Here is a 27,106-nt window from a genome sequence, read left to right as displayed (position 1 = left end):
GAAGTAGGAATACCGAAGGGAAAAAGAACCATAGCGACAACTTTTAACTTCAAGAAAGGAAGCTACAAAGCGATGAGAGTAATGGTAGGAAGAAACTTAGGAACACCTCAAAGAAATGGCAGACTGTAGAGCAAGCCTGGTCTTTATTCAAGGACACGGTGATTGAGGCGCAAAATCTGCATATCCCAAGATTCAGAAAAGGGTGCAAAAAGAATCGAACAAAAGATCCAGTGTGGATAACCAAAGAAGTGAAGAAAGCGATAGGGGATAAGAAGAATTCATTCAGGAAATGGAAAAAGGACAAAACTGAGGAGAATTGGAAAGAACACAGGAAGTATCAAAAAGAATGTCACCAAGTTGTTAGAAAAGCCAAAAGAGAATATGAAGAAAGGCTAGCTAAGGAAGCACGAAATTTCAAACCATTCTTCAGATATGTTAAAGGGAAGCAGCCGTCTAGGGAGGAGGTGGGACCGCTGGATGATGGAGACAGGAAGGGAGTGGTAAAGGAGGAGAAAGAAGTGGCGGAAAGACTAAACATGTTCTTTTCGTCTGTATTTACAAAAGAGGAAACATCCAACATACTGGAACCTGAGCAAATCTTCAAAGAGACCAAACAGATAAACTAACATCCATTGAAATAAGCCTTGAAGACATTCGCAGGCAGCTAGAAAAATTAAAAACTGACAAATTGCCGGGCCCGGAGGAAATAGCGGAACTACTACAGCAAGTTTGCAATCTATCCCTGAAAACAGGAGTGATCCCGGAGGATTGGAAGATAGCCAATGTTACACCCATCTTTAAAGAGGGATCAAGAGGTGACCCGGGGAACTACAGACCGGTGAGTCTGACCTCAGCCGGGGAAAATGGCGAAAGCGCTGATAAAAGACAGCATTGATGAGCATTTTGAAAGAAATAAACTTCTAATCACAAGCCAACATGGTTTCTGCAAGGGGAGAGCGTGCCTAACGAACTTACTGCACTTCTTTGAAGGAATTAACAAAAGGATGGACAAAGGGGACCCCATAGACATCGTATATTTAGATTTCCAAAAAGCCTTTGACAAAGTACCCCATGAACACCTACTTCGGAAACTGAAGAACCATGGGGTGGAAGGAGACGTACACAGATGGATCAGAAATTGGTTGGCAGGTAGGAGTGAAGAGCCACTGCTCGGATTGGAGGAGGGTTACAAGTGGTGTTCCGCAGGGGTCGGTGCTCGGACCGCTGCTATTCAATATATTTATAAATGATATGGAAACAGGGACGAAGTGCGAAATAATAAAATTTGCAGACGACACCAAACTATTTAGTGGTGCTCGGACTAAAGAGGACTGCGAAGAATTACAAAGGGACCTGAACAAGCTAGGGGAGTGGGCGACGAAATGGCAGATGAAGTTCAATGTAGAGAAATGTAAAGTTTTGCATGTAGGAAGCAAAAACCCGAGGTACAATTATATGATGGGAGGGATACTAATGAGTGACAGAAAGGGACTTGGGGGTAATAGTGGACAAGACAATGAAGCCGTCGGCACAGTGCGCAGCGGCCGCCAAGAGAGCGAATGGAATGCTAGGTATAATCAAGAAGGGTATTACAACCAGAACGAAAGAAGTTATCCTGCCGTTGTATCGGGCGATGGTGCGTCTGCATCTGGAGTACTGCATCCAATATTGGTCGCCGTACCTTAAGAAGGATATGGCGATACTGGAGCGGGTTCAGAGGACAGCGACACGTTTGATAAAGGGCATGGAAAACCTTTCATACACTGAGAGACTGGAAAAACTGAGGCTCTTTTCCCTGGAGAAGAGAAGACTTAGAGGGGACATGATTGAAATCTATAAGATCATGAAGGGCATAGAGAAAGTGGAAAGGGACAGATTCTTCAAACTCTCGAAAACTACAAGAACGAGAGGGCATTGGAAAAGTTGAAAGGGGACAGATTCAAAACCAATGCTAGGAAGTTTTTCTTCACCCAATGGGTGGTGGACACCTGGAATGCGCTTCCAGAGGGCGTGATAGGACAGAGTACGGTATTAGAGTTCAAGAAGGGATTGGACAATTTTCTGAAGGAAAAGGGGATAGAAGGGTATAGATAGAGGACTACTACACAGGTCCTGGACCTGTTGGGCCGCCGCACGAGCGGACTGCTGGGCATGATGGACCTCTGGTCTGACCCAGCAGAGGCACTTCTTATGTTCTTATGTTCTCAGGACATTCCATCGGTTAGACTTTCATCAGCTATTCTTGCATATAATGTGGTCCTCATTGCCAAAACCAAGTTTTGTGCATCATTTTGCTTGCTTTTGTATTACTGTCCTCTGTCTCTCACCTCTAATGCCTGGGAAGAAATTAGTCAGTCTTTAACTGATAATGCGCTCTATTTCCCAATTTAATTATGCTAGGAGACTTGCAGATGTACCTCAAAACCCTAGATCTTATTTACCCTCAGATCTTTATGACCATTCCTTGGAAGATCAAGTACATTACTGGAATACAATATTAGGGGCTAGATTCACTAACCTCCTTTGCGTGCCAGATCTATGGCCGATCCATGCAGGCCCGACAAATTTACAAAACAATAAAATTAAAATGAGGGCGATTGGAGGAACGCCCCCCCTCCCACCCCCTCCGACCGTACGGATCACTAGTGTGCAATCCCGATGCATGCGCAGACCATCTGTAGATGGTCTAGAGTAGACCATCTGTACCAATGGGTTGAAACCTATATTGAGTGTTCAAGCACCAAAATCCTCAGATTACCACAGATCTTTATCCTCTGTAGAGCACAGTAATGCCCACAGAGGATAAAGATCTCAAAACACCCCTGGAGTCCAATCAATAGAAGGACACCAATTTTGGGGTTAGGGTATCATCTAAACTACTGTGAAAATTTATCAATAATTTAATTTTAATTAATTTTTTTTAATATATTATTTTTATACATTTTTATATGATTTTGAATGTATCCAAGTTTCCAAGTTTCCAAGTTTATTATATAGTTTGATTAATCGCCTAATCTACATTCTAGGCGATATACAAAATAGTAAAAGTATTTAAAAACATAGGTAAATTATTACATAGACAAACAATGAATTAAAAACAAACAACAACCAACAACAACAACAAAAAAAAAATCTTAAGTACAATATAGAAACAATAGGAAAATTCTTTAAAGGTTACAATCTGTATCAAATTCAAAATATAAAGGTAAAAACATTAGGAGGGAAGACCAACATTAAAAAAAAAAAAGAAGGAAATAAAAGATAAATAGGAATTGAAGAATCATTTAATCACTAAAAGCATCATTAAAAAGGAAACTTTTAAGCTTAGTCTTGAATTTATCTAAGTTCTTTTCTTCTCTTATATAAAGTGGGAGATCATTCCAAAACTGGGGGGCAGTCACTGAAAAAATAGTAAGACGTCTAGTATTAATGACTCTCAATGAGGGAATGGCCAACAAATGTTGATCCTGAGATCTCAGTGTTCTGGAAGTAGTGTAAGGAATTAAAACTCTAAAAATAAAAGCAGGGGCTTGAAATATTAATGATTTAAAAGTGAGCAAACATATTTTAAATAAAATGCGGTGTGCAACGGGGAGCCAATGTGACTCCTTGAGTAAAGGTGTGACGTGGTCAAATTTTTTTGCTTTATGAATTATTTTAATGGATGCGTTCTGAATAATTTGAAGCCGTCTGATTTCTTTTTGCGGTAAGCCTTTAAATAAGGCATTACAATAATCAAGTTTGGAGATGACTAGAGAGTGTATTAGAATATTTAGGGATTTTGCACATAAGAATTTGGTGACGGAACGTATTTGGCGCAGTCTGAAAAAAGTGGATTTAACCACATTGCTTATGTGATCGTGGTATGATAATTTATTGTCAAATATTATTCCTAAGATCTTAATGTTTTGGTGTATCTGCAATGGAGTGCCATTAATAGAAATTGGAATAAGCGGTGTACTACAGTCCTTCCATGGAAAGAGCATCATGTTGGTTTTATGAATATTTAAGGATAATTTATTAGCATCCAGCCAATGATGAATTTGATCCAGTTTGTCGTTTATTGCTGTTATTTCCTGTGTATTATTGGGATCAATTGGATGTAATAATTGTATATCATCGGCGTAGGCGAATACCGAAAAACCAATGGATTGACATAAAGTCATAAGTGGAGCGAGGAAGATATTAAATAAAATAGGAGAAAGTATTGATCCTTGAGGGATACTATAAGGTAATGAGAAGCTGTTTGAGGTCGTATTATTAAAGAAAACATTGGAGGAACGGTTTTCAAAGTAAGATTTGAACCAGCACAGGACTTGATCAGTCACACCAACGGACTGAAGCCTATGTATTAAAAGAGTATGGTCGATGGTATCGAAGGCGGAGGACAGATCAAGAGAAATTAGTACGACCGAAGAGTGATGATCTAAATGGTAAAGTATCGTTGTGGTCATCCCAATCAAAGAGTGCTCTGTAGAGTGATTTTGTCTGAATCCAGTTTGATTTGGATGTAATACGTTAGTTTTTTCTATGTATTCCGATAATTGATTATACACAATTTTTTCCATTATTTTTGCTAAATATGGGATATTGGCAATTGGCCTGTAGTTAGATTTTATATCAGGACCGATTTTTTTGATCCTTTAGAACTGGGCGTATGGTCGATTTTTTCCAAGCTATTGGCACATTACTTTGTTGTAAACAAATGTTAATTAAAGTGTGTATATAGGGACCAAAGATCGAAAAATATTTTTTAATGGTAATAGGAGGAATGGATTCCGTAAAGGATCCTTTAAGGTTAACTGATTTAATGATTAGTTCTAAGTCTTTAAGACTAGGAAGATTGAAGTGGGAACATTTTGAAGTTAATAACAATTCCTATTTCTCCCATATAGGTAGGAATTTAAAAAGCTGGGAACAATTATACTGTAACATAGGACATAAAGTCTGGCATACTATATTGTAACTGACAGTAAGCATTTATCTTTTTAGATCCGACGGAGGCCAAATCCATTTCACACCAACGGGCTTCGTCAGGGGAAACACTGAAGCTTGTATTAATGCCAGAATCTAGTAATCAACAGTTGTCCAGTTATATGTTACAAAGTCGCCACAAACAAGCTAGTGTGTGATCCCAACGCATGCGCAGACCATCTGTAGCCATCTAGAGATGTGACTATTTTTTTTACTTTTACTAGCCCAGCGAGCCCATGATTTGCTTGCAGTGCGGGGAAGGGCAGGAGAGTTGGGGCGGCAGGCAAGAGAGATTCAGAGCAAGAGCAGGGCGGTGAGTCAGGGCAGCAGGCAGGAGAGATTTGTGGCAGAGCACAAGATCAGGGTAGGCAGGAAACAGCAGGAGATTGAGGCAGGCAGGAGATCGGGACTGAGACAGGGCAGCAGATCAGGGCAGAGAGCAGATCTGGGCTGAGAAAGGGCACCAGATCAGGGCAGAGAGCAGATCGGGGCAGGCAGGAGATCGGGGCTGAGACAGTGCAGCAGATCGGGGCAGAGAAGCAGGGCGGCAGAAGGCAGGGCAGTCAGAAATGACCTCAACAACTGATCCTCAGCAATCGCTTATTTTGGATCGGCCAGTCCAGTCGGTGTTGCTTTTTTTATTTTAGTAAATTGCTTCCTGTCTGCATTTGAATGCATTTCCCCTTCATCTGCATGCGCGGATTGGAGGATGATCGGGACAGAGGTTAGTGAATCAGGTCGGAGGGAAATTGGTTTGTTTAGTGAATCTAGCCCATGGTGAAGTGTTTGACATGTTAGCTCCTGTGTCACAATCTCATTGTTCTACATTATGCAAACATGGTATCATAGTGATCTTTACTTATTAAAACAATAAATTAGGCAAATGAAATGTTTATGGAAAAAAGAACAAAGACCCAAAGACCCATTAATCCCTTTTTATATAAAGAACAAACATACCTATGATTATCAACTCTGATAAAGCAGAATTACTTATCCACTTTGATTCACACAGTGGCTAACCCTAGCCAGAAAATAATAGCATTAGATCTCTACAACCTTTGTAAGGGCTAGATTCATTAAGGCCATGGATCGGATCTGATCTGTGAGCAATCCAATCTGACCGTGACATTCGTTTAAAAGTAGGGTGGCAGAGAGCAGGGTTTTTGCACAAGGTAGAGTCGGGGTGGCAGATCAGGTTACTGCAGGGCATCTCCACTGCTGCTAAGCAAGGAGTGGAAGAATTGGATTCCAAAAAAATATCCAAGAGAGACAGGGTCTGGGGAGAGGCAGAGAGGCAGGATTTCAGGGTGGCAGAGAGCAGAAAAGGACAGTCGGGGCAGAGAGCAGGGCAGTTGGAAAGGGCCTGACCGACTGGTCCTCAGCAATCGCTTATTTTTTGATCAGCCAGCCCAGTCAGTGTCCCTCATTTTTTTTTTTTTTTTTTTTTAGTGAATCGCTACCTGCCTATATTTGCATGCCGTTCCCTCTCATTTGCATGCGTGGATTAGATCGGGCATGGATCGGATCTGGAGTAAGGTTTGTGAATCGGGCCGGGGTCGCTAAGTGATCGCAAAGTGGTCAGGACACGATCGGTGTCCTTAGTGAATCTAGCCTTGTCTTTTATGTCATTAATCATGTCATCTGTGGATGACTTGACATGATGTTAGAGTGACAAAATTGACAGATTGCATTCCTCTTTTCTTGTTGTACAACCCAATTTATGCATTTCCAATGAGACCTCTACCCCCTTAAATCTTCCTCAAACATTTTGATCTTCATTTCAAACTGTTATTTCAGCAACTCTTACTTGGATGCTATCTACAATGCATATTTGCATCTTTGTTAGACTCAGTTCTATCCCATTAGATCAAAATATCTTCCTTTGACTTTCTCCCATTAGTACTTAGGGCTAGATTCACTAACCTGCCCGATCGCATCCAATCCATGTGCGATCCATGGCAGGCCAACCAATTCACTACGGGTCCATATTCAAATGGAGGCGATCGGAGGAACATCCCCCACTGACGACACCCCCCACACTGACGACACGGATCGCTGGATAGCGATCCTGATGCATGCGCAGACCATCTCTTTGCCTGTCAATGGTCTGCACATGCTCTCTCCGTGCAAGGAAGACACTTATGAACTGGAATCAACTGCAGCAAGGAACATATTTGCAAGTGACGAGGGGAATTAAAAAAAAAAAAAAAGTGGATGACCGGTGACTGATTACACACAAAAAAGAAATCACTCTGTACTTGGCCTCATTTATTGCATCTCCCCCTTGTCTGCAAAAAAAATATCCATAAGTATATAAAAAGCTAGACATTACTCCGAGCAACGTGCATGAATGAGAGCCTGTCTGGGAACTGCAAGTACTTTGCGCAAAGGATTTTGCCAGACTGTAGACGAATTGGACATTCACGGGGTTCAACCTCTGCATTCATTATCGCGGTGTTTTGCAGGAAGGGAGTGGAGGGGGCAATAAGAAAAGAAGCCTCAGCCAGACACGAATCCTAGGCCTTTTTAACCCGCCCTGACTCTCCTGCTCTCTGCCACCTTCCCTGTAATGCGAACCCATAGGTTTAAAGCGGGGCTGCACTGCGGCGTGTTCAGGAACGCTTTAAACCCGCGGGCTCGCACTGCAGGGAAGGGCGGCAGAGATCCAGAGTTGGGGGCAGCAGAGATAAGTCTGGGCGGCAGAGAGCAGGGGGAAGTTAAGATTTCAGGGCTGGGATTTCAGGGCGGCATGGACCTGGAGAGTTGGCAGGGACGTGAATGACTGGTCCTCAGCAGTCGCTTATTTTTGAATTGGCCAGCCCAATCTGTGTTCCCTTTTATTTTTTGTGAATCACTACCGTCCTGTTTTGCATGCCGTTTTCCCTCATTTGCATGGGCGGATTGGGCGCGGATCGGGAGGCAGGTTAGTGAATCGGGTCAGGGTCGCAAACCGGTGGGGACACAATCGGTCAGCTTAGTGAATCTAGCCCTTAATCTGTTGAATCTCTCTCTCAAACCTGGATTGATTCCTATAACTTGGGAAAAAAAGCCGTTATTCATCCAATCTTGCAGAATTCAACACTAGGTCCTTTTTCTCCATCTAATTATAGGCCAATATCAAATCTCACCTTTCTATCCAAGCTCACAGAGAAAGTAGTTTTTTTGCAGCTGTCTACTTTTAGCAAGGAGAGAGATATTCTTCACCTAAGGCAGTCAAGGTTTCAGTCAGATCATGGTATCGAGATCATTATAACATCATTTCTTAGTGACATTCATCATGATTTAGACAAAGGTAGGGTAGCTTTAGTTGCGTCTCTTGACTTGTCTGCAGCATTTGATTTAGTTGACCATCCATTTACTTCCAGACTGGAAGACACTGCACTACAAGGTCAAATCCTAAATGGTTTGCATCATTCTTCAGAATAGATCTTTTCAGATATCTAAGCCTTCCTCATGGTCTGCACCATATCAGCTATTCAGCAGTGTTCCCAAAGGGTGAATTCTTTCACCACTTTCACTTATTTTTAAGTCCATTAGCAACTTTTATTCATGATTTTGGGGTCAGTTCATACTTTTAAGCTGATGATATATTGTTAATCTACTATACTTCCCTTAAAAACCCTGAGCTCTCCTCACTGTATCAGTGCTTCCTGGATTCAAAATCAGCATCTTGTTCTCAATCCAGAGAAAACTGTTATGTGTTGGATATCTGGTCATTTAGGACGTCTTTCTATTATGCCTTTGCTGTTCAGTCAATAGGTTACAGTTGTGGACACCGCCAATATTTTTCCCATGCTGTAGAGATAGAAAAAAACACAGGAAGGAAGTGCATCTGCAAGTTCGACCTCCAGAAATGAAAAAATATATATATCCTGCATTAGCCCTTCCATGACAACCTCCTCTCTCTCCTCTCCTGACTCCCTCTCACTCAAGGAACTAACCCGGCTGTATCAGGGCCACTCTAGATGCAGACATCTCTGAGGCGAGTACACCAGAGCTGGCTCAGAGCCTTGGTCTTCCCTGGGATGTGTCCCGCCCTCCTCAGATGCAACTTCCTGTTTCTGCAAGGACGGGGCATGTCCAAGTGAAGATCAAGGCTGGGGGAGAGGGAGAAGGCAAAGGCCTGCACTTGTGGAAGAGAGGAGGGTGCTGGAGCCAGGAATGAGAAATACTCCTATGTTGGACAAAAGGAGGAAGGGAGGGATAGACAGTAAGATGTAATGGACCTTTGAGGAGGAGGAAGAGGGATAGATGTTGGACCAGTGGGGGAGGAGACGGAAAGAGAATTGGACTGAGAGAGAAAGAAAATAGAATGGGGGAGATAATAAAGTGTGAGGCCAGGTGGGAAAAGAAAGGGAGAGATGTTGGCTTTAAGGTGGGGTGCAAATGTGGGAGAAAGGAAAGAAACAAGGAAAAGACAAGGAGACAGATGTTGGGTAGAGAAGGAGCATGAGGATGGGGATAGGGATACATAAGAACATAAGAACATAAGAATTGCCACTGCTGGGTCAGACCAGTGGTCCATCGTGCCCAGCAGTCCGCTCACATGGCGGCCCCCAGGTCAAACACCAGTGCTCTAAATGAGTCCAGTTTCACCTGCGTATGTTCCAGTTCAGCAGGAATTTTAACTTTGTCTTGAATCCCTGGAAGGTGTTTTCCCCTACAACAGACTCCGGAAGAGCGTTCCAGTTTTCCACCACTCTCTGGGTAAAGAAGAACTTCCTTACGCTTGTAAGGAATCTATCCCCTTTTAACTTTAGAGCGTGCCCTCTCGTTCTCCCTACCTTGGAGAGGGTGAACAACCTGTCTTTATCTAAGTCTATTCCCTTCAGTATCTTGAATGTTTCGATCATGTCCCCTCACAGTCTCTTCTTGTCAAGGGAGAAGAGGTTCAGTTTCTCTAATCTCTCACTCTACGGCAGTGGTCTCAAACTCAAACCCTTTGCAGGGCCACATTTTGGATTTGTAGGTACTTGGAGGGCCACAGAAAAAAAAGTTAATGTCTTATTAAAGAAATGATCATTTTGCACGAGGTAAAACTCTTTATAGTTTATAAGCCTCCCCCCACCCAAGGCCTGCATGTTCCCCCCCTTCTTTGCAACGTCCTCCAGCTTCCCCTCTGACCTCCCGGTCTTAGTTTTAGCTAATTACCGCAGCCTGCAGAGAGGATCGCCGGTGCTGTAGCATTCCTTGCAGGCTGCCATCGGCCTCCACAGCATGTTCCCTCTGCTGCGGTCAGCCCATCTTCTGATGTCAGGGGCAGGATCACGGCAGAGGGAACGTGCTGCTAAGGACGACAGCAGCCTGCAAGGATCGCTACAGCACTGGCAATCTTCTCTGCAGGCTGTGGTAATTATCTGAAGGTAAGAGCAGGAGGCCAGGGGGAAGCCGGAGGATGCTGCAAAGAGCGGGCAGCACTAGTACAGACCGCGGGCCGCAAAATAGTATCTGGCGGGCCGCATGTGGCCCCCGGGCCACGAGTTTGAGACCACTGCTCTACGGCATGCTGGATGGTGACAGGACAGAGACAAACAGGGCAATGTTGGACATGGGGTGGGAGGAGGGGGGACACAGAGAAGCAGTTTTACTGTCCTACAGCATTCCTTGTTGGAAAGTTAAGCACATAATACATCTTTCCTACAAATAGTTAAAGAAAAAATCAGTAAGTAGAATGTAAAAAGCAGAATCAATAGAGAGAATGACATGGGGATAAATTTGTTCCTGTCCCCGCAGGAAATCAATTTCCCCGTCCCATACCCGCAAGTTTTGTCGCTGTCCCTGTCCCATTCCTGTAAGCTCTGCCTTAACTGCACAAGCCTTGAACACTTATGATTTTAAAGTGTTTGATGCTTGTGCAAATGAAAACAGAGCTTGCATGAATGGGACAGGGACAGGAAAAGAACTCGCCGGGACAGGAAAATTAGTTCCCGCGGGGATGGGGAAAAATTTGTCCCCATGTCATTCTCTTATCAATATCAGATGACAAAAAAATGTATTTTACTGTAAATGGCCACTTTCTCTTAGATCGTGAGAAAGTCCTAATGGTGGCACACAATTTGATTTAAGATATACATCATGTGCAACCAAGGCATTTAGACACTTTAATTTTTAGAATTTTGCAGCAAACTAGAAAAAAAACCAAATGTAACATTTACCCACTTAAGTTCTGTTACAAAAATACCCTGAATTGTCCACGGTGCTGTTTGCTGTTTTTTGATGATGCATCAAAAGTATTGGTAAAGCAGCAGTAGCAGCACCCAGGTCCATGGGGGTTATTGTACAAGGCGCAGCACCATTTTGTGCTCATATCTCCTTAGGCACTAAATTCTGCCACTTACAGTACATTCAGAGGAGAAACAATAAGGGGTCCTTTTACAAACCTATGATAGAAATTGGTCATAGGATACCATGCCATCAAGACAGGATTAACCAATAGGCCAAGTAGGCACGTGCCTAGGGCCCGAAATGGTCAGAGGGGCCCGATGAAGGAGGGCATCAACATTGTTTTTTCCAAACGGCGATGGGCCTCTTCAGCATCGATCGGCAATGCGGGCCCCCCGATCAGCAATGCCCCCCCCCCCTCCATCGACGGAAAGTAAAACAAGCAAGCAACGCGGGTAAAATAGGCAACAGGAACTGTAATTGTGCAAGCGGTGCTGCTTGCCCAAAGCTTCCCTCTGACACAGCTTCCTGTTTCCGCCTGGGTGCATGGTGGGGAAGGGTGGGGCACGGGGCCCAGTGTACTTGTGTTCCTAGGGGCCCTCGACAAATTAATCCTGCCCTGCATGCCATGAGTCTTTCATCTTGAAATGGGTGATTTTGCATTTTTCAAATTACTGGCCTTGCACTAATTAGCGCACTACCATTAACAAAAATTAGCATGTGAGCCCTTCTCACCACCTATTCTATAAGCAGTAATGCCCAGATTTTATAAACCCCCAATCTTTGTAAGGGGTCTGGATATTACATTATAATATTATCAGATATAATGTTAGAAAGGACGCCTCAGCCCCACCATTCCACCGCAAAAAAAAAATTTTTAAATCGCGGGAAGCATAGTGTGGTGCTTCATCATTGGCTGTCTTTTCCGGTTATACTAAGAATATGTTCGTTATATACTTCTTATAAAACTTTTTTATCTAATTTATTATAATACTTTATCATTCAGTTTCCTTGATAGATACTAGTCCATAATGTTTGATGATACTTATCTCAGCCAAACCAGGGGAGCCAGACCCGACATGTTTCGCACATAAATCGTGCTTTCTCAAGGGTCTCCCGAGGTTTAATGAGCAAAACATTTGGAGTCGGATGACGGCGGCGACCTCGGGAGACCCTTGAGAAAGCACGATTTATGTGCGAAACATGTCGGGTCTGGCTCCCCTGGTTTGGCTGAGATAAGTATCATCAAACATTATGGACTAGTATCTATCAAGGAAACTGAATGATAAAGTATTATAATAAATTAGATAAAAAAGTTTTATAAGAAGTATATAACGAACATATTCTTAGTATAACCGGAAAAGACAGCCAATGATGAAGCACCACACTATGCTTCCCGCGATTTAAAAAATTTTTTTTGCGGTGGAGTGGTGGGGCTGAGGCGTCCTTTCTAACATTATATCTGATAATATTATAATGTAATATCCAGACCCCTTACAAAGATTGGGGATTTATTGATATTCATTGGGCTGGATGAAACTTAGTATAAGAAGTGGCCACTACTGTAGCAGATTTTATAAACAGCACCTGAAATTAGGTACCTAGATTGGCGCATCTAGCCGATCTAGGTCTCTAGCTTAATTTTCTTAATTGGCTTAATTGGTGCTGATAAATGAAAGCACTATTAAAAATCAAAATGATTATAAAAGATTAGTCAGTAGATTCCTAACTCAGTAGGCACCTACTGCTTTAAGGTAAACATCTACCGTACACTGAGGCACCTACCAATTAGTAGGCATGGTTAGGGGAGGATTCCGGATGGATTTGGGGCATGGTTTAATTTAGATGTACTCAGTATGAAAGAAATCTACATACAGGGAAGAACTAGTGTATATAAATTTGCCTCATCCATATTTATAGAAACATGATGGCAGATAAAGGCCAAATGGCCCATCTAGTCTGCCTATCCACAGTAACTATTATCTCTTCCTATCCCACACCTTCTTGAATTCAGACACAGTCTCTGTCTCCACCACTTCTTCCGGGAAACTGTTCTATGCATCTATAAAAAAAATATTTCCTTAGATTACTCCGGAGCCTATTACCTCTTAACTTCATCCTATGCCTTCTCCTTCCTGAGCGTCCTTTCAAATGAAAGAGACTCAACTCATGTGCATTTACGCCATGTAGGTATTTAAACGTCTCTATCATATCTCCCCTCTCCCGTCTTTCCTCTAAAGTATACATATTGAGATCTTTAAGTCTGTCCCTATACGCTTTATGACGATGTCCATGCATCATTTTAGTAGCCTTCCTCTGGACCGACTCCATCCTTTTTATATCTTTTTGAAGGTGCGATCTCCAGAATTGTTGCATGAATTGCATTTCAATTGCAGAATTGATGCATGTCTTGAAAGGCTGACTTTATGTGAGGTCGCAAGGACAGATTTGGGAAGCCTTGATCTAGATTAGAGGTGCTCAACCTAGTTCTCAGGACACACTAAGCTAGTCTAGTTTTTATATAAAATAGATTTTGTATGCATTTGCCTTCATTGTATGCAAATTTATCTCGTGCATATTCATTTTGGGTGTCTTGTAAACCTGACTGGCCGGATGTGTCCTGAGGACTGGGTTGAGAACCCCGGCTCTAGAGGGTCTTATCAGTTGTTCAAATCTAAAGCAATATCTGTGTCCATTTTTGTTAGAAGAGGAAATTAATTGGTTTTCACCTCATCAGAGTTCCAACATTAACTTTTCCTAGTGAAAAAAATGCTTGAGTACCCAAATAAATTCATGTAAACTGTTCTGAGCTCCTCTGGGAGAATGGTATAGAAAATTTAATAAATAAATAAATTTAGGCCAAGAAAACCCTGACCTAAATGGCAGTGTACCTAAGCTTTCAATGACACACGGCGCTCAAGATGGCTTAGGTACCGCGAGGCGCAATTCTATAAATAAGCCATTTTTTAAGCTGTGGTATGCCTATGTTAGTGCTTACCACAGTAAAAGGACCTCTAAATGATCTACCACAGCACTATGGAGGCTTTAGGGGAGGAGTTACCTCAGCACCCTGAGGTTGTGAGTTCAGTTCTCACTGCAGCTGCTACTACTATTCCTTGTGACTCTGGGTAAGTCTTCATTGCCCCATGTAAACCACTTTGGTTTTGTAAACCACACAGAAAAAGCAGTATATCAGGTCCTATCCCCCTTTACCCTTTAGCTGATAGGAGCTGGATCCACTGCCAGCCCTACTCATAGCATTAGAAGCTTATTTCTTCATTAAAGGAAACAAATTGTGCAATCAAATTTAACCCGTTTTTCAGCAGCAAATTTATAGCAAAAGCAGATCCATTTTGTTCAATAAATATTGGGTTTAAGTGAACATGTTATTTGCTCCTTTAAACTGCCTCGACACGACAATGAAGGTGGATATACAAGGCAGACATTGTGACCTTTTCTAAACTAAAGCTTCCTCCCAGTGTTGAATGAGCGCTGGAGTGAATGCCAATTTCTTTTATTGCGCTGGTGTTTTCTCACTGATGCAGATCTCCTGATGAGTTAGCACGCAGATGACCTTGGTGGTATCGGGGTGCCTTGCTAATTGTTTTAAAAACAATACAGGATTAGAAAGGCAGGGGAAATGCCAAATAGAATGCAGTGGAGTCGGAAGGCAGCAGGAACAGATTAAATGATGAATTATGTTTAAAGAGCTGTATTTGTGCTAGCGCTGCAAATACTGCCGTCATGATACTCAGCCATGGAGATTGCAAATGAGTGAATGAAATAGCTTTCTCCCATCAATTTCTGTACTGGTAAGAAACCTAAAATATTCTCCCAGTATCAGAAGGTTCCATGTGGCAACCCTCAGACTTTGCGAAAACAAAGTGTGGCAAAACTGAGGCCATTTTTAAATACAGTGGAACCAAATCTATCCAGGCTTCCAAGGCAGTCAATTAAGACCTAAAACAAGGCTGCTCTGCAGGGATGTATGGCTTGTGATTTTCATTCTGCAGCCTGTGTGCACCTGTTCTACATTCACATTCCTATATTCAGCTGTTTTTCATTAGTGCACATGGATTTAAATACCCAAATTAAAAAGCACCTGTATGCCCCACAATTAGATTGCAATTGAGACCTTTCACCAACTGGACCGACTTTACTGTAAGAAGCCTTTCTTTCATATTATGATTGTTGTGTTCAGTAGTAAAATGAGTTTTGACAAAGCAAACAAAATATTTTGGACTTTGTCTATTGACTTGCACCTACTGGGTTGTACTTGGTGCATGAAGATCCCCATGTGCTAGGCTTCCCGCTGTCTCTCTGAAGTCAGCCAGGTTCTCAGATCTACCCATCCATTAGGAACAACTAGGCAGTAACCCAAGGAAGCAATTTGTTGGGGCAGCAAAGAGCAGTCAAAGCAAAACCATAAGTCCTAAATACTCAAAGAACCATCGGTATATATTTTAAACTTCATTTTTATTGGAATTTTTTGTTATTTTCAAGATTGTTGAATTTAATTGTCAAAATCTTGGTGAGCAGGTACAGGCTAGGGTAGGGGTTTTCAACCCAAGTCTACAGTTACCACATGACCAGTTGGGTTTTCAGGATACTCACAATGAATATGTATCAGATCTATTAGCATGCACTTCCTCCACTGCATGCAAATATCTCTCATGCATATTCATTATGGGTTACCATATGGCTCCAGAAAAAGGAGATCAAATAAATACACTCTAGGCCTATACCAAAAAATTCACATCTTTCACCAGAACTGTTACAAGGTTTTTTAAAAAAACCCAATACCCTGTCAATGAGCTAGAAAGCCCACCATGAAAACGGCTCATGTTCTCACTCATTGCACAAAAGTGCATTTGTAAAATGCTTATTTAAATTCTCAATCTATTCGGTTGAAAGACAAAAAGTCAATTCACCACTTCAAGTAAATGAATAAAGACTTAGCTGTATGTGAGCATTCTGAATGAGTATGAACATGGGTCTCGGGTCCTAATGCGTTTCGCAATCAGCTGCTTCAGAAGATCCTGATTAGTGCAGACAAAATAGCTCACATTCTCTCTGTTCCTGTTCTCTCCTGTTGTCTCCCGCTGGCTGGCTGGAGTCAGACACTGGAGGCATAGGAACACAATAGCTGGGAGATTTCTTATACTCTTCACTTTCTTATTTGAATTGTAGTTCTTTTCTAGAAGTAATTTGTGAATGATATGAATTTTTTTGTATATGCCTAGAGTGTATTTATTTGATCTATTTATAGTCTTATAAGCCTGGGTTTACTTCGTTGATTTACCCCTGCGTTGTTTTGGGGAAATCCAGAAAAAGGAGGACAGATTGAGACATCCGGGTTTTACTTCCATTGCTTTCAGTGGAAGTAAAACCTGGATATCTCAATCCATCCTCCTTGGTCTGAACCCATATGGTAACCTTAATTATGGGTATCCTGAAAACCTGATTGAAAAGATGGTTCCTGAGAACTGAGCTGATATCCACTGCGTTAGGGCATGAAAGTTAAATGAAGGGAGGAAGGTTGACGTTTTGCATATGGTGCCTATTATCCTTGTACTAGCTCTAAAAGTAGGGTTACCATATGGCTCCAGAAAAAAAAAGGATGGAGTAAGACATCCCGGTTTTGCTTTCATTGAAAGCAATGGGAGTAAGGAGGACAGACTGAGACATCTGGGTTTTACTTCCATTGAAAGCAATGGAAGTAAAACCCGGATGCCTCAATCTGTCCTCCTTTTTCTGGATTTCCCAAAAACAAAGCAGGGGTAAATCAACAAAGTAAACCCAGGCGTATAGGACTATAAATAGATCAAATAAATACACTCTAGGCCTATACCAAAAAATTAATATCATTCACAAATCACTTCTAGAAAAGAACTACAATTAATCGATTCGAACCAGTTCATTTTCTAAAAACATTGGGCTCGCCGATTTGGTGACCAACCACCTCCCTGTACCTTTGGGCCTCCTAAAGCAGGAGCGGCAGTGCTCTGGCAGCAAACAACCTGTCCTAAGCGCTGTCTCTTGCTGGCCGTCCACTGCCACTGCTGCTCCTGCTTTAGAGTCAAGGGGGGTGGTAATTCGGGAAGTGCTGCATAGGCACCAGCGCTGGGTACCCTCGGATCTGTGGATTTAGGGCCCCCCCCCCGAAGGCCAGCATGTTTCCCCCTTCTCTCTAGCATCCTTCGGCTTCCCCTCTGGCCTCTCGGTCTCACCTTTAAAGCTAATTACAGCAGCCTGCAGAGGATCGCCGGTGCTGTAACGATCCTAGCAGGCTGCTATTGGTCTCCGCAGCACGTTCCCTCTGCCACGGTCCCACCCTTCCTGACATGACATGATGGGGCAGGACCGCAGCAGAGGGAACGTGCTGTGGAGGCTGACGGCAGCCTGCTTGGATCACTACAACACTGGCTATCCTCTGCAGGCTGCCATAATTAGCTTTGAAGGTGAGACTGGGAGCCCATGAGGAAGCAGGAGGAGGCTAGAGAGAAAGGGGAAACATGCCAGCTTTCGGGGAGGCCCCCTGGTGTAGAAGTACACAAAGGGAAGGGGGAATCCAAAGAGATGTTCATATACCAGATTGAGGGGGGAGGGGAAGAAATAATGAGAGGGAGAGAGATGGTGAACAACGGGATGGAGATAGGGAAGGAACAGAAAGGGACACAAAGGATGGTGTGGAAGTGTGATAGAGATACTGGATAGGAGGGTAATTGGGAAGAGAAAGGGAGAGATCGTGGACCCTGGGGTGGTGGGGAATGAGGGAGAGATGCTGGATGAAAAGGTAGTTGAGAAAAGGAGAGATGGTGGATCTGGGGATGGTGGGGTCCATCACTGCAGCTGCGGGGATGGAGATGAAAAAAAGGAAAGATGCCGGACCTCTGGGGGAAGGAAGGGAAACAGAAGGGGAGGATAGAGATGGAAGATGGATAGTTAGCACAGAGAAAGAAGAAAACAACAAATGGGCAGGAGACCCTGGCAAGCGAGTTATCAGATGACACACAGAAACCAGACCCTGGGACCAACATGATTTGAATAATGACCAGACAACAAAAGGTAGAGAAAATCATTTTATTTTCTGTTTTGTGATTACAATATGTCAGATTTGAAATGTGTATCCTGCCAGAGCTGGTGTTAGACCACGAACATGAGCTAGGACTTAACAGAGAGAGGAAAAGAAAGTTTTGGGAGGATGATCTGAGAGTTCTAAGTGGAGTATGAGGAATAAGTAGTTTATCAATGAATGCCGGTTCTCTGGATTTAAAGGAAATATCATGGGTCTGAGGTTTTCATGAGACAGAAAAATCTCAGAACTTTTGGAGGCTGGTTTAAAAAAAGTTTGCTGCTGTTTTGCACAGATGTTTTCCTCTCAGGAAACAATGGGATTATTTCAGGGCTAAATCTTATATGCATTTCAGATCAGAAAAAAACTGGCACAAACCTTTTTAAAATGAATCTTAAAGGGACTCATTTGCAAATGCTTGGTGCTGGTACTAACCTAAGGACTCAATAACTCAACACTGGGTAGGTGGAGTTAGATGAAGTTTCAATTTGCAACCCAACATATCTTCTTGGTGCTTCTTGATTGTAATAACTCTAGCATTCATACACTCCTAGTCTTGTCCACTACTATGTCAGTTAATACTTCTACCCACTCCAACTGCCACCAATAACCAGGCCAACAAAAGCCAAATTACAGTGGAATAAAATAGGGCTTCAGTTTTATTTATAAAAATTTGATCATGACTGTCTCATTTCCCATTTGTCTTCCCAACCCCATCACATTGAAACCCATGCATGGACAACAGAGTTGAACATATTATAATATTAATATATATTAATCTATATTAAACAAGGATCCCTGTTTCGGCGTGTGGGAACGCCTGCCTCAGGAGACATTTAGCATGGCTTCCAGTTCATTGCAAATTGTAAAAGCACATCTTTCTAACTGATGAAGCCTATCTAGCACCCAACTCAAGCTCAATAGTAGACTTGCTTGCTCTTACTAAAAAATAGAGGATTTTAGTATGCAATATTTTTTTACTTGTACTTTAAGGAACATAGAGGGCAAAAGAGAAATTGGACATGTGTTGAAGGTACATGTTTGATATTTATCCTAGATAAATGACTGCTTGTAAATCAAGAGAATATAAGCTTGGCTTTGGAATTAACATGTGGTTTACTATCTGAGTGTGTGTGGTGCAATGGTTAGAGCTACAGCCTTACCACCCTGATGTTGTTGGTTCAAATCCCACTCTGCTCCTTGTGACAAAAGCAAAATAAAATTTAAAAAAAAGATTAAAAGATAACTAAAATATAATAGTGGTGCCAGCAGTTCATTGCATACAATTGCCATAATAATGAGCTGTGATAAATGAAGACATCTATGTGACACCTAAAAGACGATTCTATAAAAGACATCTAACTATTTAGATGCGTCTAGACTTGCTGAGCAGCACTGAGTGCGATTCTCTATGCATTATAGAATCATGCTCAGCATTCTACTGCTGGACGTCTAAACAATGCCTAAATTTTAGATGTCCTTTACAGAATCTGGCCCTTGATGTTAGAAATGCATAGCCACAGAAGAACAATATTTCATCAGCAAACAGAATAAACTAACAATATTGTTAACTATGGGGTCCTTTTATTAAGGCACGTTAACCAATTTAGAGCGCTGATCGATTTAGCGCACGCTAAATGATTTAGCGCATGCTAAATAATTTAGCATGTGCTAACGATTAGCATGCGCTAAATGCTAACGTGCCCGTTATATTCTATGGATGCGTTAGCATTTAGCGTGCGCTAATCGTTAGTACACACTAAATCGATTAACACACACTGAAGAATGGCAGAAGCTCCAATTGCAGCAGGAAAGAAATAGTAGGGAAGCCAGTGGATAACCTGCCTCTACCCCACCCCACCCCCATTGCCATTGGCAGATTGCCATAAGCAGCCCACATGATCCATCATGTGACATTATGGCTTTAACACACACTAAATGCTAAAAGCCCATTCTATACCTTTGAGATTTTAACATTTAGCAAACGCTAATTCTCTTAACACACATTAAGATGAGTTAAGGCCTTGACACTGCTTGATGAATTCCCCCCTTAGCATCCTGGTCCCTTCTCCTCCACTATCACTGAGAGAGGGGTCCTAAGTAGGAACAGCCAAGCTGGTCAAGCAGAGACAACCATTTCATGGAAATAAATGGGTCTGGGAAGATAGGCACCACAGCCAAGTTGCAACCTCAACACACAAGGAGACTCGGGATTTATATTTTGAAAATACCTGTGTGTGGGTTCAGACCAGTCCAATCAACCTATTTGGCATTTGCTGCCTGTAAGCTTGCCATAGAACCAGCCAGGTCATGCCCAGAAGGTCATACACCATGAGATATTACTGGCTTACCTCCTATCTGTCTATTTCATTTTGCTCCTCCCACTCTCACCCTTTATCCAATCTGCAATTCTGATAGGATTTTTTTCTGTTGGAGTTCCAGTTAGAGTAAAAGCTGGGAGAAAGGCAAGGGTACCATGTTACACATGCCCTTCTCCCACCACACACTTTCCTTACCCTTTTAGTGTTCCAAATTTGCCACCACTAATAGGAGGGATAAACTTGATGGCAAAGGTTTACATTTCCTCTACTTTAGATTTTTTTAACTTCAAGTTTTCCTTAGAGCAGTTTTATAGATTTTCTATCCTTTTTAGTAATCAGCAGGAGGGGGAGGAGCTTTCTAATCTTCAGTTTGAAATCAATGTTCATTGGACCCTACTAGTATTAATTATAGCCCAACTAGTGATGTACCTTGACATACAGAATTTGTGTTTTGGGTTCTAGCCACATATTAGGTCAGACCAAAGGTCCATCTAACCCGGTGTTCCAATAGTGGCTTATCCAAGTTACAAGTACCTGACAGTAGGGTTTTACCGAATATTTTTATTCAATTCAATTTGGTCCTGAATAGTACCCCAAATACATTATGTGTATTTGACTGAATAGTGATTTAAATTCAAAAAGAAATAATCCAGGGTTTTAGTGTGCTAAATCCTACTGAAATAAACTCAAGCTCTCTCTGATTTCATGTTGCTTCTTTTATTCTTATTATTCTTTTATTATTTGTTATGTTAAACTTCAATGCTCATTATTCATATTCAGTATTCGTATTCAGATAAATATTATTTTTCATTATTCTTATTCAGCTGAATAGTAAAATATGTTATTCAGTGTAGCTCTACCTGACAGAATCCAAAAAAAGTATCAAGATTCCATGTTACTGACCCCGGTGATAAGTTATGGCTTTTCTCCGAATACTTTTAATAGCAGTTTATGGACTTTTTCTCTAGGAAGTTATCCAAACCTTTTTTTTTTAAACTCGGGTACACTAACTGCTTTTGCCAAATTTTCTGGCAATGAGTTCCAGAGCTTAATTATTCATTGGGTAAAAAATATTTTCTCTAATTTGTTTAAAAAGTTTTACCATGTGACTTTAAGGGCTCCTTTTACTAAGGTGCGCTAGCAGTTTTAGCGCGCACTACAATACCGCACGCGCTAAACACTAACAGCTCCATAGAGCTTGCGTTAGTGTTTTTAATTTAGCGCATGGTTAGCGTGCGCTAATCTTTAGTGCGCGCTAAAAATGCTGGCGCTCCTTAGTAAAAGGAGCCCTAAGACTTCTGAGGGAGTCATGAGAACTCTGAAAGGGTGGTGGTGGTTGCTTGTTTAGATCCACACATATCCATAGACCCCTGGATGCAAAAGATCCTGGAACTTAGAATTATTTAGTTCATTCATGGTGGAAACTCTTGTCTATGATCTCCAATCCCTCTCTCTGTTGTTTTGATAGTGAAATTCTTCGTGGAAGAAATTCCTCCCTGGCTGAGGAAAATAGCTTTTGTGAAAAACTAAACTGCTAAGAAGAAACTCCACCCAAAGTAGAACAAGTTTATCCAGGAAACAAGCCACAGTCACACTTCTCCTGCCCCCCTACATGTCCTGAAAATGTAGATGGATGAGACACCAAACAATCTATTCAGGGAAAAACACAGAGGCACATACGCAAGACCTCTCTAGGCTGAAAAAATTAAATATAACCGTTAGGAATTCTAATGAAATACAGATCACACCTGTGAAGTTTTCTAGCTTAGGAAGCCCTTAAGAATTATCTTCTTTGACATTCACAACAAATCTGTAAAACTTAAGAATCAGTGTTTAAAGAGCTAAAGTTAAATATAGTAACTATACAGATTATAATAATATGAGTGTTGATACCACACTACCACTAACATTTTGAAGTATTATTTTTTAGTCCCGCAAAAAATAAAAAAGTTAAACAAGCCTTTGACACTGACACTGCCAATATTGTACTTAATATGTTAATAGTAACAAGGTTAAACTGGCTAAGAACTTTACAAACTCTGTAAGGAGCATTTATACAAGTTTTTTTTAAAAAAGGAATACATGTATTATATTTAATCATATAATAAAATTCATCCCTTTTTATGGGTGCAGCATAACTATAACCCTTAAATAATACTTGCATGTTCTCTTTATCTACAGAAGGGCAGCATCCAGCTATAACACAAAAGCAAATATCCAGATTTAATATTGATAATAAATAATACCCTTTTTCTCAGGACGACCAACACAATTTAAATATATTATAGGACATATGGATGTTACCCCGTGTGCACAAAATAAATTAACCTTTGGAGAATAATCCTGTTAGACCCCCATGTATAATATAACAAAAAAAAAAAGTGAACAGAAAATGCAGAGCAAATTAGCATTTTGACTTCTTCGACTGTTTTATACTTGAGGCAAAATAGTGGCAGTGAAAAAGGATGACCCACAAAACCTGCAGTGTCTACATTAGCAAAATTTCTTCTCAGTTAGCAACTTTGCAGGATATAACCTATAGACTGCAAAATAATTCTGCATCGGTAGAGTCTGGAAAGCTGCGGTTTACTGACGCATATTTGTAGATTTTTTTTAAATAACGATATCAGATTTGCATCTCTTGAACATGTGTATCTGGTAATCGGATGATCGGATCAATCATCTTGCTCACTGGCAGATTTTGTATCTACTGTTTCTTGTGCTAGCATGCTTGTTTTGTCTCCCATGCGGGATTGCATGAATATGAAAATGTTCGTTTAAGCCACAAGACTCTTCTACCAACTTTGTTCATGTTGCTTAAAATGATGGTCCTTCATTTCAGTTACTTATTGAAATGGTTTGCGTTCGTGCATTTTTCTTTTTTTCTGCTAATTTTGTTATGGAATGCAAAAAAAAAAAAAATAGCTCCGACAGTCCCACTATTGACAAATAATGTTTAAAAAACACACTATTATATATTATTTTTCTTAGATATATACTTTTATCTAAATTCAAAAGAAAGAAATCCATAGTATCCGCCTCAAGGTAGTTTGGCATGAAATATTTTATTTATAAAATTTGAGATCCTGTTTCCAGTAGAGGGAGATTGGGGTAGAAGGCTGTAGTTAAACCGTATCTTCAGAAGGTATGCTTTCTTGGAATAAAAGAGCAGATTCAAATCAAAACCACATACATTTATAATAGCATAACTGAGCTCAGATCCAGCCTCTCAAAAACAAAAAAAATAAGTATTGAAATTGATTGCACGCTGCGCGCGCTCGTTTCAATATTCAATTGCGCTTTGTTATTTTTGGTCATCTTTTGCCGTGGTTTCCAGAAATCCAGTTTTCCCTAAATTCTTGCTTTAAAAAATCACAATTGGTAGAAAAAAATAATTCAATTACGCGCTGCAGCTACTCATTTTTGGTCTGTCAAACATTTCTAAGTGGGCTAATCGGCTTCTCTTTTTTTTTTTTTTTTGGGGTGGTGGATGGGAGGGGGGAAGGAAGGCTGGCTCCACTTCTGAAATGTGACTTTGCGCCGCAGCCTTGCATGATCGGCTATAGGAGCGAGAGCTAGTGACGAAAGCGGAAAACCGAGCGCAGAGTAGACAATCAGCAGCGCAGACCAAGGATCCTTCGGGATATCTGAGCCTCGGCGAGCTTAGCTGAGGATCTTCTCTGCCTCTTCAAAAAAAGAGGGGGGAAAAAGGGAAAGAGCTCATACTGAACTTCTGCACCGCTTCTGTGGCCAGGATCTTCCTCTCTGCTGCAAAGGAGAACGAAATTCACCTGCCCGCTGGTCGAGATTTTGGCACGATCTCAAGCTCGGGGTTTGGGATTTTTTTTTTTTTTTTTTTCTTAGTTGGACTATCTCTTGCGCATATAAGATTTAAAAAAAAACACCCGAGAGAGTTTAGGCGTGACTTTTCGATCAGCTGAATCCAGCCGAACAGCAGAAAACCGCTGCTCTTTTGGGGCTAGACTTGAGCGCATTGGACGGCGGGCATGGCCGGTTACCAGAGCTCGGAAGAAGGTCCTACGGTAGCTCTGATGGCTCACGACACGAATGTCAGCAAGGACGCCGCGAGCCCGGACAAGGGAGCCGAGAAGCCGGACCCGTCTCAGAAGCCGCCTTACTCCTACGTGGCGCTGATCGCTATGGCGATCAGGGAGAGTCCGGAGAAAAGGCTCACCCTGTCCGGCATTTACCAGTACATCATCAGCAAGTTCCCGTTCTACGAGAAGAACAAAAAGGGCTGGCAGAACAGCATCCGGCATAACCTCAGTCTGAACGAGTGCTTTATCAAGGTCCCCAGAGAAGGTGGGGGGGAAAGGAAAGGCAACTACTGGACCCTGGACCCGGCTTGTGAGGATATGTTCGAGAAGGGCAACTACCGGAGGAGGAGGAGGATGAAGAGGCCCTTCAGGCCACCTCCAGCTCACTTCCAACCGGGGAAGACTCTCTTCAGCGCTGACAGCTACGGCTACCTTTCTCCGCCCAAGTACCTGCAGTCCACCTTCATGAACAACTCGTGGTCGCTCGCGCAGCCCGCGGCTCCCATGTCCTACGCCTCGTGCCAGATGAGCAGCGGCAACGTGAGCCCGGTCAATATGAAAGGACTGTCCAGCCCCGCCTCGTACAACCCCTACTCCAGGGTCCAGAGCATGGCCTTGCCCAGCATGGTGAACTCCTACAACGGCATGAGCCATCACCCGCACGCCCACCATCCTCAGCAGCTGAGCTCGGCCGGCTCCGCGCCTCCGGCCGCCGGCGCCAACGGAGCGGGCCTGCAGTTCGCCTGCGCTCGGCAGCCCGCCGAGCTCTCCATGATGCACTGCTCTTACTGGGACCACGAGGTCAAACACAGCGCCTTGCACCCCAGAATAGACATCTGAACGAAAGCCTCCCCCCCCCCCCAAAAAAAAAAAAGAGGAGCTCGGTCGCTTTGTGCTTTCTCTTCCCTTCCTCAGTGGTGGATTGCCCGACTAACTTGCGTGCCAACCACGGTGGGGGAAGCCAGCAGAAAATAAACCCCTCTGCTCAGCATTTGATTGAAGCCAATATGTGTAAGTGCTTCTTCATCCACAAAACTGTTGCACCAGAACATCTTTTGAAAGGTCTCTTAATAGTCATATACTTGAGTGTAAAGTTCTAAGCTGAAGGTTGGTTGCTTTCTGTTCTTTTTATGCTGTGTGTAGACTACAAAACAATAGAGAGGATTTTTAAGACAGTGTTGTACAGTGTAAACATTTACGTTATCAGTCTTACATTGCCTCACTTTTTTAACCATTTAGGCACTGGTTTTTGTTTTCATGTTTATTTTGCATTTTTTTTGTTGTTGTTGTTGTTGTGAACGAAGTTGATGCCTAAGAAAGACAAAGCCCAAAAATTTCTCACAGGACGTTGGTGGAGATATTGATTTACTGTGTATTTGATGGTTTGGTTTTTTTTTACCAGAGTTATCAATGGAAATTAATGCACTTCTTCTAATACACACTTACTCAAACTAGAATATTTTCTAAAGTCCAGCTCCAAGTCAAGACCTCTGGTTATTTTTCTGTAAAAAGAAAAAACAAACAAACAAGTACTAGTATTTACAATACTTTAACAGTGAGAGGGAAATATATTTCCACAAGTGGTTTATTGTATGAATAAGGCAAAGTTTGCAAGAGTAACTTTAAGCCTACAAAAGTAGTTTGTTCAACTGCAAGGAAAGGACTTTTGCAAATTCTAACTGGACTGATTTTATGCTCCTGCACACCTCTTCACATGTAAAAAAAAAAGCAACATGATAGTATCTTCACACTGTCATCAAAAATCCTGGCTCAAAGTGACATGTTCAGAAGACTGTGATCTGTGCTTTTACTTTCCAGCTTTCAGCTTGGGATGAGTCTCAAACCTTAAGCAGACAGAGATGTTACTCTGACTGGGGTCAGTTCAGTTTCAAATGATTTTCTAAGTGTTTTATGTAAACATAGTTATTGTCTTACCAATTTGGGACCAAGTTTTCTAGATTAAACTAGCACTTTTGTTATTTCTAGCATTGTAAATTGCCTAATAAACTATTTCTTTCAGTATTGCTCCACATTCCTTCCATCTATCAACTGACCTTATTTATATACAAAATTATTTTGCAACTGTGTTCAGGAAATTTTAGGGCAAACAAAATTCTTAGGCTATGCACCAGTTGCAGCTTTGTTTAGAAAAAAAAAAAACAACAACAACAAACAACTCAAAGCAAATGATAAACTATATTACAACTGGTCAGACGAAAGAAAAGAGACAGTATAAAACTATAATTTTGATTTTATAAAATTTATTTCAAATATAAATAGTTCAATTGCTGAAACTTAACAGAAAGTGTAGACAGATCCTATTGTAGTAAAAAAATATTCCACCACCTCTTACTATAAAAGATATATCAGAATACTAATATTTTCGTGGAACACTTTACATTCATTTTTATTCTAGCCTATTTTTCGAGGGGGTGAGGGGGTGACACTATTTATATATTAACTTACTGCTACTAACATATTTGGCACCTAGGAAAACAACACTCTTTTCAGCTACA

At 41.7% G+C, this 27,106-nt stretch overlaps 1 protein-coding gene across 1 annotated transcript; it reads left to right on the top strand.

The window, feature by feature from the left end:
• Nucleotides 1-24,080: 24,080 nt before the first annotated feature.
• On the top strand, nt 24,081-26,772 carry FOXL2 (forkhead box L2). Its single transcript, XM_033959394.1, has one exon. The coding sequence runs from the start codon at nt 24,540-24,542 to the stop codon at nt 25,428-25,430; it is 891 nt and encodes a 296-aa protein (XP_033815285.1). The 5' UTR covers nt 24,081-24,539; the 3' UTR covers nt 25,431-26,772.
• The last annotated feature ends 334 nt before the right edge of the window (nt 26,773-27,106 follow it).

The sequence above is a fragment of the Geotrypetes seraphini genome, chromosome 9, assembly GCF_902459505.1.
Source record: "Geotrypetes seraphini chromosome 9, aGeoSer1.1, whole genome shotgun sequence".
NCBI classification, from domain to species: Eukaryota; Metazoa; Chordata; class Amphibia; order Gymnophiona; family Dermophiidae; genus Geotrypetes; species Geotrypetes seraphini.
This window is presented reverse-complemented; position numbering and strand designations above follow the sequence as displayed.